The sequence below is a fragment of the Talpa occidentalis genome, unplaced genomic scaffold, assembly GCF_014898055.3.
Source record: "Talpa occidentalis isolate TD23 unplaced genomic scaffold, MPIMG_talOcc4v2.1 talOcc4.3, whole genome shotgun sequence".
Lineage (NCBI taxonomy): Eukaryota > Metazoa > Chordata > Mammalia > Eulipotyphla > Talpidae > Talpa > Talpa occidentalis.
The window spans coordinates 32907081-32921543 of record NW_023603184.1 but is presented as its reverse complement, the minus strand read 5'-3'; the positions used below and the strand labels follow the sequence as shown (position 1 = coordinate 32921543).

At 39.1% G+C, this 14463-nt stretch overlaps 1 protein-coding gene across 1 annotated transcript; it reads left to right on the top strand.

The window, feature by feature from the left end:
* Positions 1-373: 373 nt before the first annotated feature.
* On the top strand, positions 374-13486 carry TPH1 (tryptophan hydroxylase 1). The gene is made up of 12 exons (XM_037521695.2): positions 374-412; positions 2662-2738; positions 3322-3483; positions 4266-4449; positions 4874-4974; positions 6635-6702; positions 6842-7038; positions 8159-8294; positions 9000-9126; positions 10611-10706; positions 11437-11570; positions 13235-13486. Exons 3-12 carry the CDS (start codon positions 3367-3369, stop codon positions 13404-13406), a joined length of 1332 nt encoding a protein of 443 aa, XP_037377592.1. The 5' UTR covers positions 374-412; positions 2662-2738; positions 3322-3366; the 3' UTR covers positions 13407-13486.
* Positions 13487-14463: the final 977 nt, after the last annotated feature.

Here is a 14463-nt window from a genome sequence, read left to right as displayed (position 1 = left end):
TGTTTGTAACTATACACAGAAACTGTACATTTCAATAGGGTGAATTTTACTGTGTGTAAATACTACTTCAGCTTTTAAAAAAAGTCCCACAATGCATGCGTGTGTGTGTGTGTGTGTGTGTGTGTGTGTGTATGTATATTCTACGGGGACAGGAGTTAATGGCTGAACACTCAATAAATGACTTAGTTCACCTTCTTGGTTTCTGTCCCATGTCTCCCTAGCGCTTATAACATGCTTTTCTGCTAATACAGCATATTCATCTGCTTGCAGCTTTAAAATTTAATTGGAAAGGTACTGAACACTTCCCAAACGTTCAACAGGGGCTTTGCCCCCAAGAAACAGGGAAAGACACCAAGAGAATAATGAAGTAGGACTGGGCTGTGAAATAACCTAGAACTACAAAAATATCCAGGTAGGGGGATTTCTGCTTCGAGCTCTACAAGCCTAGGGGCCTATGGTAACAGGTGCTATCTTGGTTTGGAGGGAATTTCCAACTGTGGAGATCGTTTACTATTAGTCAGACTTCTGTAGTTACGGATACTAACATTAGCTTAATTAAAACCCCAGTCAGATACGCTTAAAGGCTAAGCGAGGCGTATGAGTCTCAGCACAGGCTGGACGGGCGATCAGCACCTGGGGACGGGTCAGCTCCCAGAGGACGCGCCCCGCCGCCTCGGGCGCGCATTGGCCAAGTCCACCGCCTTCTGCCTATAAGAGGCGGGCCGCGCTGATCCGCCGCAGACCCAGCCCAGCGCCGGCGGCACCCGAGGTGAATAAGGTGACTCCTTACCCCCGGGTCCGGGAACAGCGGTCACGGATTTGAGAACCCTGGGCAGGCGCAGGGCAGAGGCACAGACACCCTCCCTGAAGGTAAATGCCCCTGGGCACTTCGGTTTGGGAACAGAAGTTGCGCCTCTTTGTCATTCTTTTCTTTCCTCCCACCTTCTTTGGGAAGAAAATACACTTTTTTTTTTTTTTTGAGGGCCTCTGTGTGCCAAAAACTGGCTCCTTACACTTCATCTGATTTCACCTTCACAACAAACCGTGTGAGATAGATATTTTTTAAATTGTGCAGGTGAGGAAACTGAAGTTGAGTTGAACCCAACTCTGTGTGACTTCTTTATGTTAGCAGAATCATACTCCTTCTTCCTTCCCTTCTGCTCTGTCAAATGGCAACAATGTCTTTCCCTTCTTGCATAAAGGGAACATTCCCTTGCATTACCCCGGAAAGAAAAGGGTTCTCAGATGCAGAGCCTCTCAGACTCACACCTACCCTCATGACCCCCATCCCAACAGAGGATTAACAGCTTGGTTCCAAGATTACAGCATAGGGCCTAGTAGTTTCCATCCAGTTGATAGTACAGGTAAGTTACTTTGCCTCTGACCATTTGTTTTTCAGAGGTTTAAAATTAACTCCCCATTGATGCACTACCCTAGTTGACTTGGGGTGGGGGGAAGGGAACCAGAGTTGAATTTTCTAACCAAGTAAAAGTATTTGACTGTCAATTCTCAAAGAAGGATGAAAGTGTTTATTTGATTAAAACTAGATGCAAGCACAGCTTAAAGTAACTATGTATGTTTTTGCAAAGCTATAATTTGTGGTTTATGAATTACTGGAGTTTATTTGTACATCTATTAGCACATTAAATTGTCTTCAGGCAGGGAGGGATGTATCATTTATTTCCATTTCCTTTGCTGATACCTTCATTTCCTATAATAATGTTTTTCATGCACTGTTCTCTTTTGTATCTTATCTTTACTTTGATCCTCTTTCTCTTGCACCATTTAGAAAAGATAATCATGATGTTCTGGAGGATTTTCATCATACCAGTTCTCTGCACAGCTTTTAAATTCTGTCTTCAAATGGAATCCATACTTCCATAATACTTTAGTTCGATAGTACTTTTGCTTCATAGATCAGAAAAATTTTAGTTACTCTTATTGCTGATTAAACTAAGGGAGAAAAGAATTAGCCAATATGTACACCTTGGTCTTCTGACCTTCTTGGTATGTCTTTTATGTCTTGCACACCAGTGCATCTTCAGGCCAGGAAGAGTGACCCCCCTCTCTCCTTGCACAGGAAAAGTGAAAGTACCCATTGGCATTGGCCTATTAGAGTGTTACTTTAAAAAGAAAATATATACTTCTCCCTGAGACACAGATTCAAACAGGTGTGGCCGGCTGGACACTTAGAGCTTTTCATCTTACCAGGGTCTAGTACTGTTTTTGCCCTTGAAGGATTGGGAAAGGGTGGGTAGGTTGAACTGAAATGAAAAAAAGTGACAAGGGGAAATATCGAGGTACTGAAAAGGATTTTGGGTAGTTGACTAAAGGAGAGAAGAACTGGTGTCTCCTAAAATCTGTCATCCAGGCAACGTTATGGCCAAATTTTAGTAAAGATCAAAAGTATCCTTTGTCTGTAAGCTTATGTGGAAGATGGGAGGTGAGGGGGGAAGGCGGTGAGAATTCTCTTCCTCTAGTTTCTTAGTAAAGTTCCTTTTAAGGAGATTCGTTCTCATATTGATTTAAACCAGGTGAGCAGGAGTGCTTCCAAATCTCAATATAATACTTCATTATATCCTTAAATAAATCAAAGTAATACAATGCCTTGGACAACATAAATGTTCAATTAATATATCCTTCGCCTCCTTCTGCCCCCAGCTACAGGGGAGATAGGGGTGGAAGCACTGCATCCAATCCTGTGGCAGGGAAAGAAGAGAGAATTGTGAACTCCAAAGGTATGGAAGTTAGACCAGCCATGATGGTTAGTACTTCTTACACTGGCTCCTGCCAGGGGAACTTGAGGGCCAGTTTTGAAACATACAAGGAAGTCTTTATATAGTTTTACATAAAGAGTTGTATTCTAAACTCTGAGAGACTGAACTGTCAAGAAACCTGAAATTCTCTCAATGATACACTGACTGTCCAGAATCACTTTCTTTACTGTTCTTTGACTCTTGCTTCCAGCTGTTAGAGTTTGCCTACATTTGAGGTCAGGACATATATTCAATTTGCAGAATCCTCTTCTTTCAGCATGTCATCTATGATGTCTAGACAAGGTCAGGGAAAATGGGAGACTCAGCAAATGCAGACAAACTCAATAAATTTTACTTTGGGGTCTTAATGTTAGTTTGAGAAGAAATGTTAAATCATTCATTTGAGATTTGGAACTTAATAGATTTAGGGGTTTTTAATGAATAAATCAATGAAATTAAAGATTAAGGTAAAAAAATACTTACATTTTATGTATTAAGACAACCTTTCCATGTGCTTGCTACTGTAAAAAATGTTAATAATTATTTATAAAATGATTAATTTTAGGACAAGAAAAATTCTTAGTCAAAAGAGTTTATTTCATTTTTCATCATGATTGAAGACAATAAAGAGAACAAAGACCATTCCTTAGAAAGGGGAAGAGCAACTCTCATTTTTTCCTTAAAGAATGAAGTTGGAGGACTTATAAAAGCCCTGAAAATCTTCCAGGTATGCACTCTATGTTTTTTGCATGAGATACTTTAAAATATGCCTGGAAAACTATATTTAAAATACGAATTATTGTACATTCTTTGGAGATGGACTGCAGAAATTTTTTAACAACTTAAATTTTTAAAATATACTTGTTTCTAAAGGACTAATATTAATATATTTAAAAACTTTTTCATTTTTTAAAAAAAGATTTATTTATTTATGCATGCAAGCTGCTGGGGTACAGGCCAGAGATGCGGGGAGTGAGAGGATTCACCACAGACAGAGTGGGGAACAGAACAGGCAGACTGACTGAAATATACTGCTGAGGGAAGCAGCGGGCAAGACAGGAGAGGTCTACTGTGCCATGCGGGTTGCTCCCTGGTGGAAGAGGGATCAAATTCATGCTGCAGAGGCTGTGTATTGCTTCATAGTGCGGTCCTTAACCCCTTGCGCCACCAGGGAGGCCCAAAACTTTTTCTTTTTTGAGAATTTTCAAAGGTTCTCTTTATCTAGGAGACTTGATTTTTTTTATCTGAATGCCAATTGATTCTGGCAATCTGAGGAACTGCAGTGGGTGGTTTTAGTTTCTAGAGGGTGTGATGAATTTTTCAAACTTTTTGAAAATTATCTAATATTGTAGGGGATTATTTCATTACTGGCAACACAAAAAGCAGTCCCCTCCCTTTGGCTATTAGAAAAACTGTGAAATTGATTTTTGTCAGTAATGAAAATAATGTGCTCAGAGACTTTTTCATGTGAGGCAGTCATGTGGAGTTTCTATCCTCTGTTTTACACAGGAGAAGCACGTGAACCTGTTACATATCGAGTCCAGAAAATCAAAGAGAAGGAACTCAGAATTTGAGATTTTTGTTGACTGTGATATCAACAGAGAACAACTGAATGATATTTTTCATCTGTTGAAGTCTCATACTAATATTCTTTCTGTGAATCCACCAGATAATTTTACTGTGAAAGTAGATGGTAAGTTTGAAAAGTGAAAATGCTATTTAGAAGATTAAATACATAATGTGTCTTCAGTCTTATATTTACCTTGAAAGCGTGAAAGGAAAATTCAAACACTGTCTTTTTTTTTTAAAGATTTATTTATTTATGCATACAAGAGCTGGGGTACAGGCCTGTGGTGTGGGTGGTGAGAGGATTCACCAGTGACAGAGTGGGGAACAGAACAGGCAGACTGACTGAAATACACTGCTGAGGGGCGAGTCAGGAGAGGTCTGCTGCACTATTTGTGGATTAGCTCCCTGGCCGGTGATGGGATTCAGGCCATGGCAGTGATAGCACTGAGACTTAATCCCGAAGACCTCCAGGGAGGCCCAGTGTCTTTTTTCTTATTGCCTTATGTAAGATTGTCACTTAACTTGTTAGTTGTGTCTATATTTTGCAGATATGGAAATTATACCTTGGTTTCCAAAGAAGATTTCTGACCTGGACCATTGTGCCAACAGAGTTCTGATGTATGGATCTGAGCTCGATGCGGACCATCCTGTAAATAATTTTATTATTATTATTATTTTAAAAATATTTATTTATTTATTTTGTGGAAGAATGGGGGTGTAGGCCAGAGGTGTGTTGGGTGAGAGGATTCACCAGAGACAGAGTGGGGAGCAGAACAGGCAGATCTACTGAAATACACTGCTGAGCGGAGCAGTGGGGGAGACAGGAGAGGCCTGCTGTGCCATATGTAGGTTAGTTCCCTGGGGTGGGGGGGATCGAACTCAGGTTGTTGAGGTGAGAGTGCTGAGACTTAACCCCTAGGCCACCAGGGGAGGGGGGCCCTGTAAATAATTTTAATAAATATTTTTGCCAGTGATGGGGGCTGGGAGGAAAATGAGTTGAGACTAATGATCATGTTATTTCTTTCTGAGGTGCTAAAAATATTCCGAAATTATAGTGGAAATGGTTGCACACGCGAATATACTAAAAGCCACTGACTTGTACTGTTCTTTCTTCCTCTTCCACCTGGCTATCTCCATTCCTCTTTTGAGACTTAGCTCAAGAGTAATTGTTGGGAAACCTTTCCCGAACTCTACTATCCTCTTACATACCCTCTGGGGTTTTAGCTTCTTTGCTCCTGAGTGGCATTTTGTGCAATTTTGATAATGTACTTATCATGTTGTTTTATAGTAATAGGTTAATGTAAACTTCTTGTGCTTTGTTCTGACCCAGATCGTGTTTTGTTTAGATGGGCCAGGTGCATAGAAGGGGCTCATGAATCTGTATTGAAGGGGGAGTCTTATTCTTTCTTTTCAGGTGTCTTCCCGCTCTTTCCTGTTATTTGCTTTATTGTCTATTTCCTTCTGGGCTTTATTATTGTTGTCTTATTTTGCTATTTTTTCGTAGGTATAAATTGTAACATGACTATTCTGTCTGCTTTTTAAATTGTTATTGTTTGCTGCCATAAATGATGACTGTTTGGATTTTGCATTTTTGTAGCTAAGGCTACATTCAGTTAAGTCATAATTGCAAGTATTATTAATTGCGATTGCGGGAAAATATAACTGAAAATGTAATTGAATGATTAAGAAAAAGTAATCTCATCCTTGGAAAGGAGCCATATAGTTAACAAGGGTGTGCTTTTCATGTTGTTCAAGTTCTTTTATTTTTGTAGCCAGTGTATAGAATCTTTGCATCATTAGTATCTTTTATCTTTTTAGTCACTGTAGTATAAAGCTTTCATGTATCATTAACTTTATTTATTTATTTATTTTTAAAAAATTATTTATTTATACAAGCACTGGGTACAGTCAGAAGAGCGGGAGGGTGAGAGAATTCACCAGAGCCAGAGCGGGGAGCAGAGCAGGCAGAAGGACCGAAGTACACTGCTGAGGGGAGCAGTGGGCAGCAGGAGAGGTCTGCGCGCCATGTGGGACCCTCCTCCTGTGGCTGGGGAGCAGCCGGGGATCGAACTGGTGCTGCAGAGGCTGCGGGCAGCTTCGCAACCCAGCGCTCAATCACTGTGCCACCGGGGAGGCCCTGTATCATTAACTTTAAATAAAAACTACACATTTCTAAATAATGCTTGATCATAATAACAATTATGTAGTCTTTTGGTAATATCTCAAGTAATATGAATTATTTCCTCAATATCATTGTCAAATATTGTTTAGTATGGATACTAGAAAACTTTTTTTTTTTTAATTACCAGGGTTTCAAAGACAATGTCTACCGTAAAAGACGAAAGTATTTTGCAGACCTGGCTATGAACTATAAACAGTAGGTGTATTATAAAAATTACTTTCCCAACTTTGAAATAATAAAGTGAGCAGAGTGAATTATAATCTCTTGGTAAATGAGAACAAGTGTTATTTGTTGAATGCTAATTTAATATAATTCTTCTCCTCTGTCTTATTAGTGGAGACCCCATTCCTAAGGTTGAATTCACTGAAGAGGAGATTAAGACCTGGGGAAATGTGTTTCGAGAGCTCATCAAACTTTACCCAACCCATGCCTGCAGAGAGTATCTCAAAAACTTACCTTTGCTTTCTAAATATTGTGGTTATAGGGAAGATAATATCCCACAATTGGAAGATGTCTCAAATTTTCTTAAAGGTAATACACTAATTAAATTTTTATATTGGGGAATGTTGAACACTGTTTTGATCATGATCTATGGCTAGTAGAGGAATAAAGTCCAATTATATGGAAGGTCAGAATTTTCCTATACTCTGTCCTAGAGACTAATTGGATCTAGTAGGGGGCACCACACTTGAAGATGGCCAGTCATAACCTGGAGCCAGTGTAGAGGAAAGTGAGCAGAATTATAAGGAGATTGAAAAGTAAAACATATAAACAAAATTTGAAGGACTCATGGTATTTAACCTGGGTGCTTTAGAGACATTATAGCCTTATTTAAATACTTTAATATCATTTTGTGTAATAGAGGAATTACTATATGACTCTAAAGTATAAGATTATTGAACAAAATCTGAAAGTTTGGGGTTCAAAATGGAGAAGACCTTTATAAGATCAATTTGAAAACAGAACAGCCTCATGAGTGGTTAGTACTGTGTATGTAGGGGTGTAAATGCAAAAGCTTCACACTCACATGGGGATTCAAGCAGATGCTTTCTATACTGAATGTATAGAAATATTGTTTAGTATGGATGCTAGTATGGATACTAGTTTCAACTGTTGGGAAATGACAGTGCACCATCCAGTTTAGTTAAAATAGAGAAGCCACTTTACAAGAGGTAGTACTGACTAAAACAACATCGATTAAAGAATGTTCCTGAGCTGAATGAATATACCTTGCTAGTGAGTTTTCATAAAAGAACGGTTATCTCGAGACTATTATAAACCCTTTAGGAAGACAGTGAGGTGTAGTTTAAGGACACCTGGGTTCTCACTCTACCTTTATTATCTACCTACTCTGTAGTCTTGGGCACAATATTGAATCTCTGCACCTCAGTTTTATTGTTATCACAACAAGGAGAATAAACTTAACTCATGTAGTAAACGTGAAAGGAGATGTGATATGTAAAAGTCTGACTCATTACTTGTTAAGTAACCATGTTAAGTGCTTCATAATTATTACTTCCCCGTAGGACACACATGATAAAGTTTAGCTTCCATGTCCCCCCCTCAATGCTTGGAACCACGCTGAGGTTGGATGCTACAGTAAATGTTCTGTTCTGCTGAAGATTTCTCTGTTTTCTCCTTTGCTTTGCAGAGCGCACAGGTTTCTCCATTCGTCCTGTGGCTGGCTACTTATCACCAAGAGATTTCTTAGCGGGTTTAGCCTTTCGAGTTTTTCACTGCACACAGTACATAAGACACAGTTCAGATCCACTGTATACCCCAGAGCCGTAAGTATTTCTACTTCAGCATTTATTTGTCTAATAACTTTTTGTAATAAGGGTACTGACCTCATGGCTTCTCTTATGAAGATTAAGTGAATTAACCCATATCAGTTAGAACAGTGCCTGGCACACGTTACAGACTCCGTGTTATGTATTGTTCACTGTTATTATTCCTATTATTAAGTGGCAAGCTAATCTCTTCAGTGCCAGGTGCTGATTTAAACATGGAAATGCAACTCTGAAAGAAATCAGACAAAAATTTCTAGCTTCCTAGAGCTTATATTCCAAATAAATGGTGGTTACAGGTAACAGACAAACTAGCAAATATAGATGGTTAGATAGTGGTAAATGCCATCTAATCATGGGGGTTAGAGATGTGTGTGTGTGTAGTGTTTCTATTTTGAGAAGGATGATCAGTGAAGGGCTTTCTGAGAAGGTGACATTTAATTGGAGATCTCATTTGGGGGAGGAGGGTGCAGGTATGTACGTCTGCAGGTATCTGCATGCACAAGTGTGTGTGTGTGTGTTTGTGAGGAACCAAGGTTTTGAACCAAAATACCCTATTTTGTTAGTGTCCCTTGTGCTATATCCCAGTGGTATGCCACCAGAACAATTTGAATTAAAATAAAATCAGATTTTAATTTGACTGAGTGGAGGATTTTGCATTTATGTTAAGCATCACAACACGACAAACTTGTACCTCTCTTTCAGAGACACCTGCCATGAACTCTTAGGTCATGTTCCCCTTTTGGCTGAACCTAGTTTTGCTCAGTTCTCCCAAGAAATTGGCCTGGCTTCCCTTGGAGCATCAGAGGAAGCTGTTCAAAAGCTGGCAACGGTATAAATCTGGAAATAGCTATATCAGTCAGTAATTCTTAGCTGGGGTGGGTGGGATGTATTTTTGTAGTTTAAAAGTGCATATTCAAGATGACTGTTAGATAATTTATGTTCATAATATTTAGTGTAATTCAAATAATGTTAAAGGAGGATGTGAATATTTAAGATTTATCAAAAAGTGACATGATCTTTAAAAACAGAAACTCTAGACTACAATAATGTTAATAGTTTGTAAATCTTCTATTTTTCAATAAAAATTATGGGTTCCCTAAAAATTATGGTAAAAATATTTTTGAGTACTAGATACAAGACACTGCTGGAAATAGGGATGGTTAAGGCCTGGTTCCTGCCTTCCAAGAGCTTGTGTACTAGTTGAGGAGTCCGTGATGTTAGAATATGTTACCTCTCTAGAGACAGAGAGGGAGTGTAGGGAACTGCATGGGGGAAGGACTCATGGAAGAGGAATGTTCTGGACTAGACCAGAAAAGAGGAGTTCTGCCCTCATGTGCCAAGAGAGGAAGGAAGAGCATCTCAGGATGAGGGTTCACAAGGAAAGACAAGAAGATGCTTAGTGTGTATACGGAATGACAAGATCTGGCAAAGAATTGTAATGGGGGGGCAGGTGGTGTGAAATAGGTTAGATGATTACAACAAAACTTCTCAAATTGTGAGTTGGGTGCTTCTGGGGCTCGTGAGCACTATTATGGGCTCCTTGGGGTCAAAATCATGGGTAGGTAAAGATCCATTCAAAGTGCAGAATGAATGGCAGTATAACAGGCAGAGTTCATTGATACCACATTGCAGCTGAAACTAGCATTTATTACAGGGAAGGGGAGCAAGAAGGATAAAAAAGAAGAAACCACCACTTGTTACTTTTTGATGTAGTGTCAAAGAAGTATATTGATAATTATCATCTGTGAAGGCTATTCAAATACACAGCCTTCTTCCAACTACATGTCTGTGTGAGGCTGGATTTTCTTTATATATTTGACCAAAACAACAAGTTGCAACAGGTTAAATACAGAAGCAGATATGAGAATCTGTTTTCCAACCAAACATTAAATAATGTCTGGTCAGATATTAAAAAGATCTGTACATGAAAAATAATGCTGTTTTTCTCACTTTTTTTGGATTTGTATAATACAGTTATTGTTCATTAAAATGTTACTTATCTTGCCATAAAGTGGTCTATTCTATTTTGAAATGAATTAGTAAACGTTATTTTTTTTCTTATTTTTAATATGATAAGTGTAGCTAGCTATAACTCACAGAAATGGGCAATTAACAAGAGTGTATGAGAGTCCTGGGAAGAAAAGTTTGAGAAGAGCTTGTTTAGAATGAGACCAGAAGGAGAAATAACTTGGGAGCTTGCTCTGGAGTTCTTGGGCTTTATTCTAGGGTACTATGGGTCAGTGACTAAGAGTTGTAATTTGTTGTAAATTTAGGCATTCAGAATGTAAAAGTAATATTAATATCCTTTTGCAGTGCTACTTTTTCACTGTGGAGTTTGGTCTTTGTAAACAAGATGGGCAACTAAAAGTCTTTGGTGCTGGATTACTTTCTTCTATCAGTGAACTCAAAGTAAGACTTGTGAATCTTTGTGTATAACCATATTCATCTAAAATACTGTATATGACCAGAAATAGTTTTTGGACTTGAACAAGAGCTTACTCTGGACTAGGGAGAATACTTGGGGTGGCAGGAAATAATACTTAAGAGATTAATTTTCTGTTTCCCAAAACAAAGCTAGATTTTAGATCTAAATATCTTTTAAATAAAATAGTGTTTTGAAGATTTTGTTAATGAAGTCTTGCTGTTTTCCTTTGTTGTGCTAGCAGTAACAAATTCTAGGGAATTCTTTGAAATTTATTATTTATCCAATAATGCAATAGATTTAAGTTCACTGAGTGATGGATGTTTGTGAAACACTATCCAAGGCACTGTTTGCTGTTAGTGAGCTTCCTACCTAGTGGTAGGTATGACATGGTTATTTGGTATAATACATGCATGCTATGGATAGTTATAATGAGTGCAGTGTAGAAAGTAGGTGCCATAATGCAGGAATTAATAAAGGTCCTTCTACATGGAGAAGAGTATAAAGCCATGGGATGATCTTGGGCATTTATGGGGAGCAGCAAGCTATTTGTTGTGTTGGAGTATATTGTAGGTAACATAGAGCTATCGGAAATTAGTTTGGAATTAGGATCACTGTTTTAGTAATACATTCATTGGTGTACCAATCTGGCAGTTGTGTGTGGAATGTAATCTGTGAAAATAGGTCATATTCTTTGATTCACTCTTTATCTTCTAGCATGCACTTTCTGGACATGCCAAAGTAAAGCCCTTTGATCCCAAGAGTACATGCAAACAGGAGTGTCTCATCACAACTTTTCAGGATGTCTATTTTGTATCTGAAAACTTTGAAGATGCAAAGGAGAAAATGAGGTAAATAATATCTTCTTCATGCCTTAATTTTCCTCTGCAAAAGATAGATACAAGAATGGTAAGAAATCACAGAAATAAGCAGCTGAATAATTAAAGTGTCTAGGTTCTTTCTGCCTGTAACACATCTCCCTCTCACAACTAATATTTAGGATATGTTGCTTATAATGATGTTTGATAGTTGCAAATATGGGTCAGATTCATTGAGAAATTGGTTCTTCCTATCAGAATTTATAACCTAAAAGAAGAAACTGCAATGAAACATTTGCATTTTATTCAGGAGCAATTTATCACCAGCTTGGGGAACAGGCGAAGCTTGTTGGCATTTGAGAAAGGACTTGAAGGAAAGATGGGATTTAGATATGTTAAGTTTTAAGCTAAGGGAAGGTAAAAGGGATGGAAAAATATAGGAAATATGTGAATGCAATGAAAGCAGTGTTTTAACTACTAACCAGCTAAGTGTGTTAAGAAAGAATATTGGAGGCAGAGAGGCTACCTTGGAAATTCATGGAGTACTTCAGGGGAAAATAGAAGCCTGAACTGAGTTACAGGTAGCAGGAAAGGAAAGGACTGTAGAAGCACATCAGTGAAACAACAGCTGGTAGAAGGGGTCATGAGGTCACATTGTGATAATGGAGGGTTTGAAGACATTCTCCTTGTCACCCAGGGATTTTCCTGTTAGTTGGGGAGATATGCCATGCAGAGAACCAAATAACAATGCCAGTAGGAATTTCTCTAGCACTTATGGCACCACTGCACAAGCGAAAGAAGGGGGTCCTTTCTGGTAGACCAGATGGGTTGCAAGCTGGATTTCAACCCCTGTTCCATATACTCTTTTTTTTTTTAAAGATTTATTTATTTATTATTTATACAAGCACTGGGTATAGTCAGAAGCGCGGGAGGGTGAGAGAATTCACCAGAGCCAGAGTGGGGAGCAGAACAGGCAGAAGGACCGAGGTACACTGCTGAGGGGAGCAGCGGGCGGCAGGAGAGGTCTGCGCGCCATGTGGGACCCTCCTCCAGTGGCCGGGGAGCAGCCGGGGATCGAACCGGCGCTGCAGAGGCTGCGGGCAGCTTCGCAACCCAGCGCTCAACCGCTGCACCACTGGGGAGGCCCTGCTCCATATACTCTTGTCCTCAGCTGTTTCCTTCGGAGTCTTGAACACAGTTGTTCTTGGTGGTGTCAAATGAGAGGTTCAAATATCGCCTTGATAATGAAGATAGAACCTTCATGATTGAAGAAAGGATAGAATTTAAGTCATTTGAGTGAAAGTGAAGGAGGCAGGGGATTCTTAGCCAATTGTAATATGTGTGTAGATATAGTTGTGTAAATCACAAACGATGATTCATTACTACGTGGTCAAATCTTGTCATTGTCACTGATAAAGCTATTGTGGTTGATCTCCTTATTGTGGTCAATAGACATATGAAGTAATAAGTTGTTAATAAAGATGTCCATAGGCTTTTTCCCTAGTAATGCAGGAGTAGATAGATCCATGTCTTCTTTAGATTTTCCACCTGTGCAGAGTAGGGTACAGGTCAGACTGATAGCTCTAACATCTAATAAAGATTTGTTTTTTGCCTGGTATGTAAAGTTGATTTGCTATAATTTATTTAGTTTCACCCTTCCCCAACTTGAAATTGTCTCTTATTTGTTTCTTAAATAGAGAATTTACCAAAACAATTAAGCGTCCATTTGGAGTGAAGTATAACCCTTATACGCAGAGTATTCAGATCTTGAAAGACACCAAGAGCATAACCATCGCAGTGAACGAGCAACAGCATGAGCTTGATGTCAGTGATGCCCTCGCTAAGATCAGCAGGCAGCCGAGCATCTGACAGTTGTCAGCCAGCCCCAATCCTGAAAGCAGCTGGAGATCAATTCAGAGGCCTGTGGGCCAACTCTTGCTTTTTGTGAAGACCTGGTCATAAAGGGACAGCAGCCAGATAATATTCTGTATTCCCATCCCTTAATAGATTAATAGTCTTTGAAAAATTGTACCTGCATATTCAAGGCATTTTTTTTTTTTTTGGTAACAGCTTTAGTGAAATATAATTCACATATCATATAATTCACTGACCACTGATAAAGAAGTTGTTTAACCTTATGGCTAGGTAGTTCCAGCTAATTTTATTTTCTCCAGTCCTTCTTGAGTAAAATGACTTCTGCTATCACTTAAAATACCTTGATGGACATTGTAGAGTTGACCCTTTCTCCCTAAGACCCTCTTATTTCTAAAATATCTTTCTTATCACTGAATTTGTGCTAACCTTGATCACATGCACATGCCTAATTTTAATAGGAATCTAGTTGTCTTTGCTCTAACCTGAGCACAAAGAGAGGGGCCTTTGCACATGAAGCATACTTAGTAAAGAGCAGGTAGTCTAGTTTTAGATGGAGCAAGTAGGTCTGGGAAGGTAGATTGGGATATAGCACTTATCTCAAGCTAAGAATTTGGGACTTTATAGGGAGCCCCTTCTCAAGTGACCACCCTCCTGGAAACACCTTCCTTCTGACATTGCATGCTGCTGGTTTTATTTTAGATTTTCTGTCCTGCCCATGGGGCCAAAGGGACCTTGGTGGGGGTGCCACTTGTGCTCTGGTATCATAATGGAATCATCTCAGGTTAGCAGGAGACCTTGTCAAAGGGAGATTTCAGAGAGATGAGAGAAGCACACAGTTAAAGCTGTGCCAAGCACTTTATTTCCAAGGTGTAAGGTGAGACCATAAATAGCAAAGTCATGAGGATAGAGGATGGAGAAACAGGGAGGAACAGAATGTAGGAAAGGTCAGGAAGAGCATTTAAGACCAACGCTGTAAGTAAGACAAGGGTTGCAAAGATCGGCTTTTATGTCAGCTGTGTGGACAAGGACTAGACCTGATATAAAGTGAAGC

What these genes read in the sequence shown, in the direction of transcription:
- TPH1 (XM_037521695.2), top strand. Translation starts at nt 3,367, where the DNA reads ATGATTGAAGACAATAAAGAGAACAAAGACCATTCCTTAGAAAGGGGA. An exon ending in TTTTACTGTGAAAGTAGATG is followed by an intron (nt 4,450 to 4,873) that starts GTAAGTTTGAAA and finishes TATATTTTGCAG; the next exon opens with ATATGGAAATTATACCTTGG. An exon ending in CTGTTCAAAAGCTGGCAACG is followed by an intron (nt 9,127 to 10,610) that starts GTATAAATCTGG and finishes ATCCTTTTGCAG; the next exon opens with TGCTACTTTTTCACTGTGGA.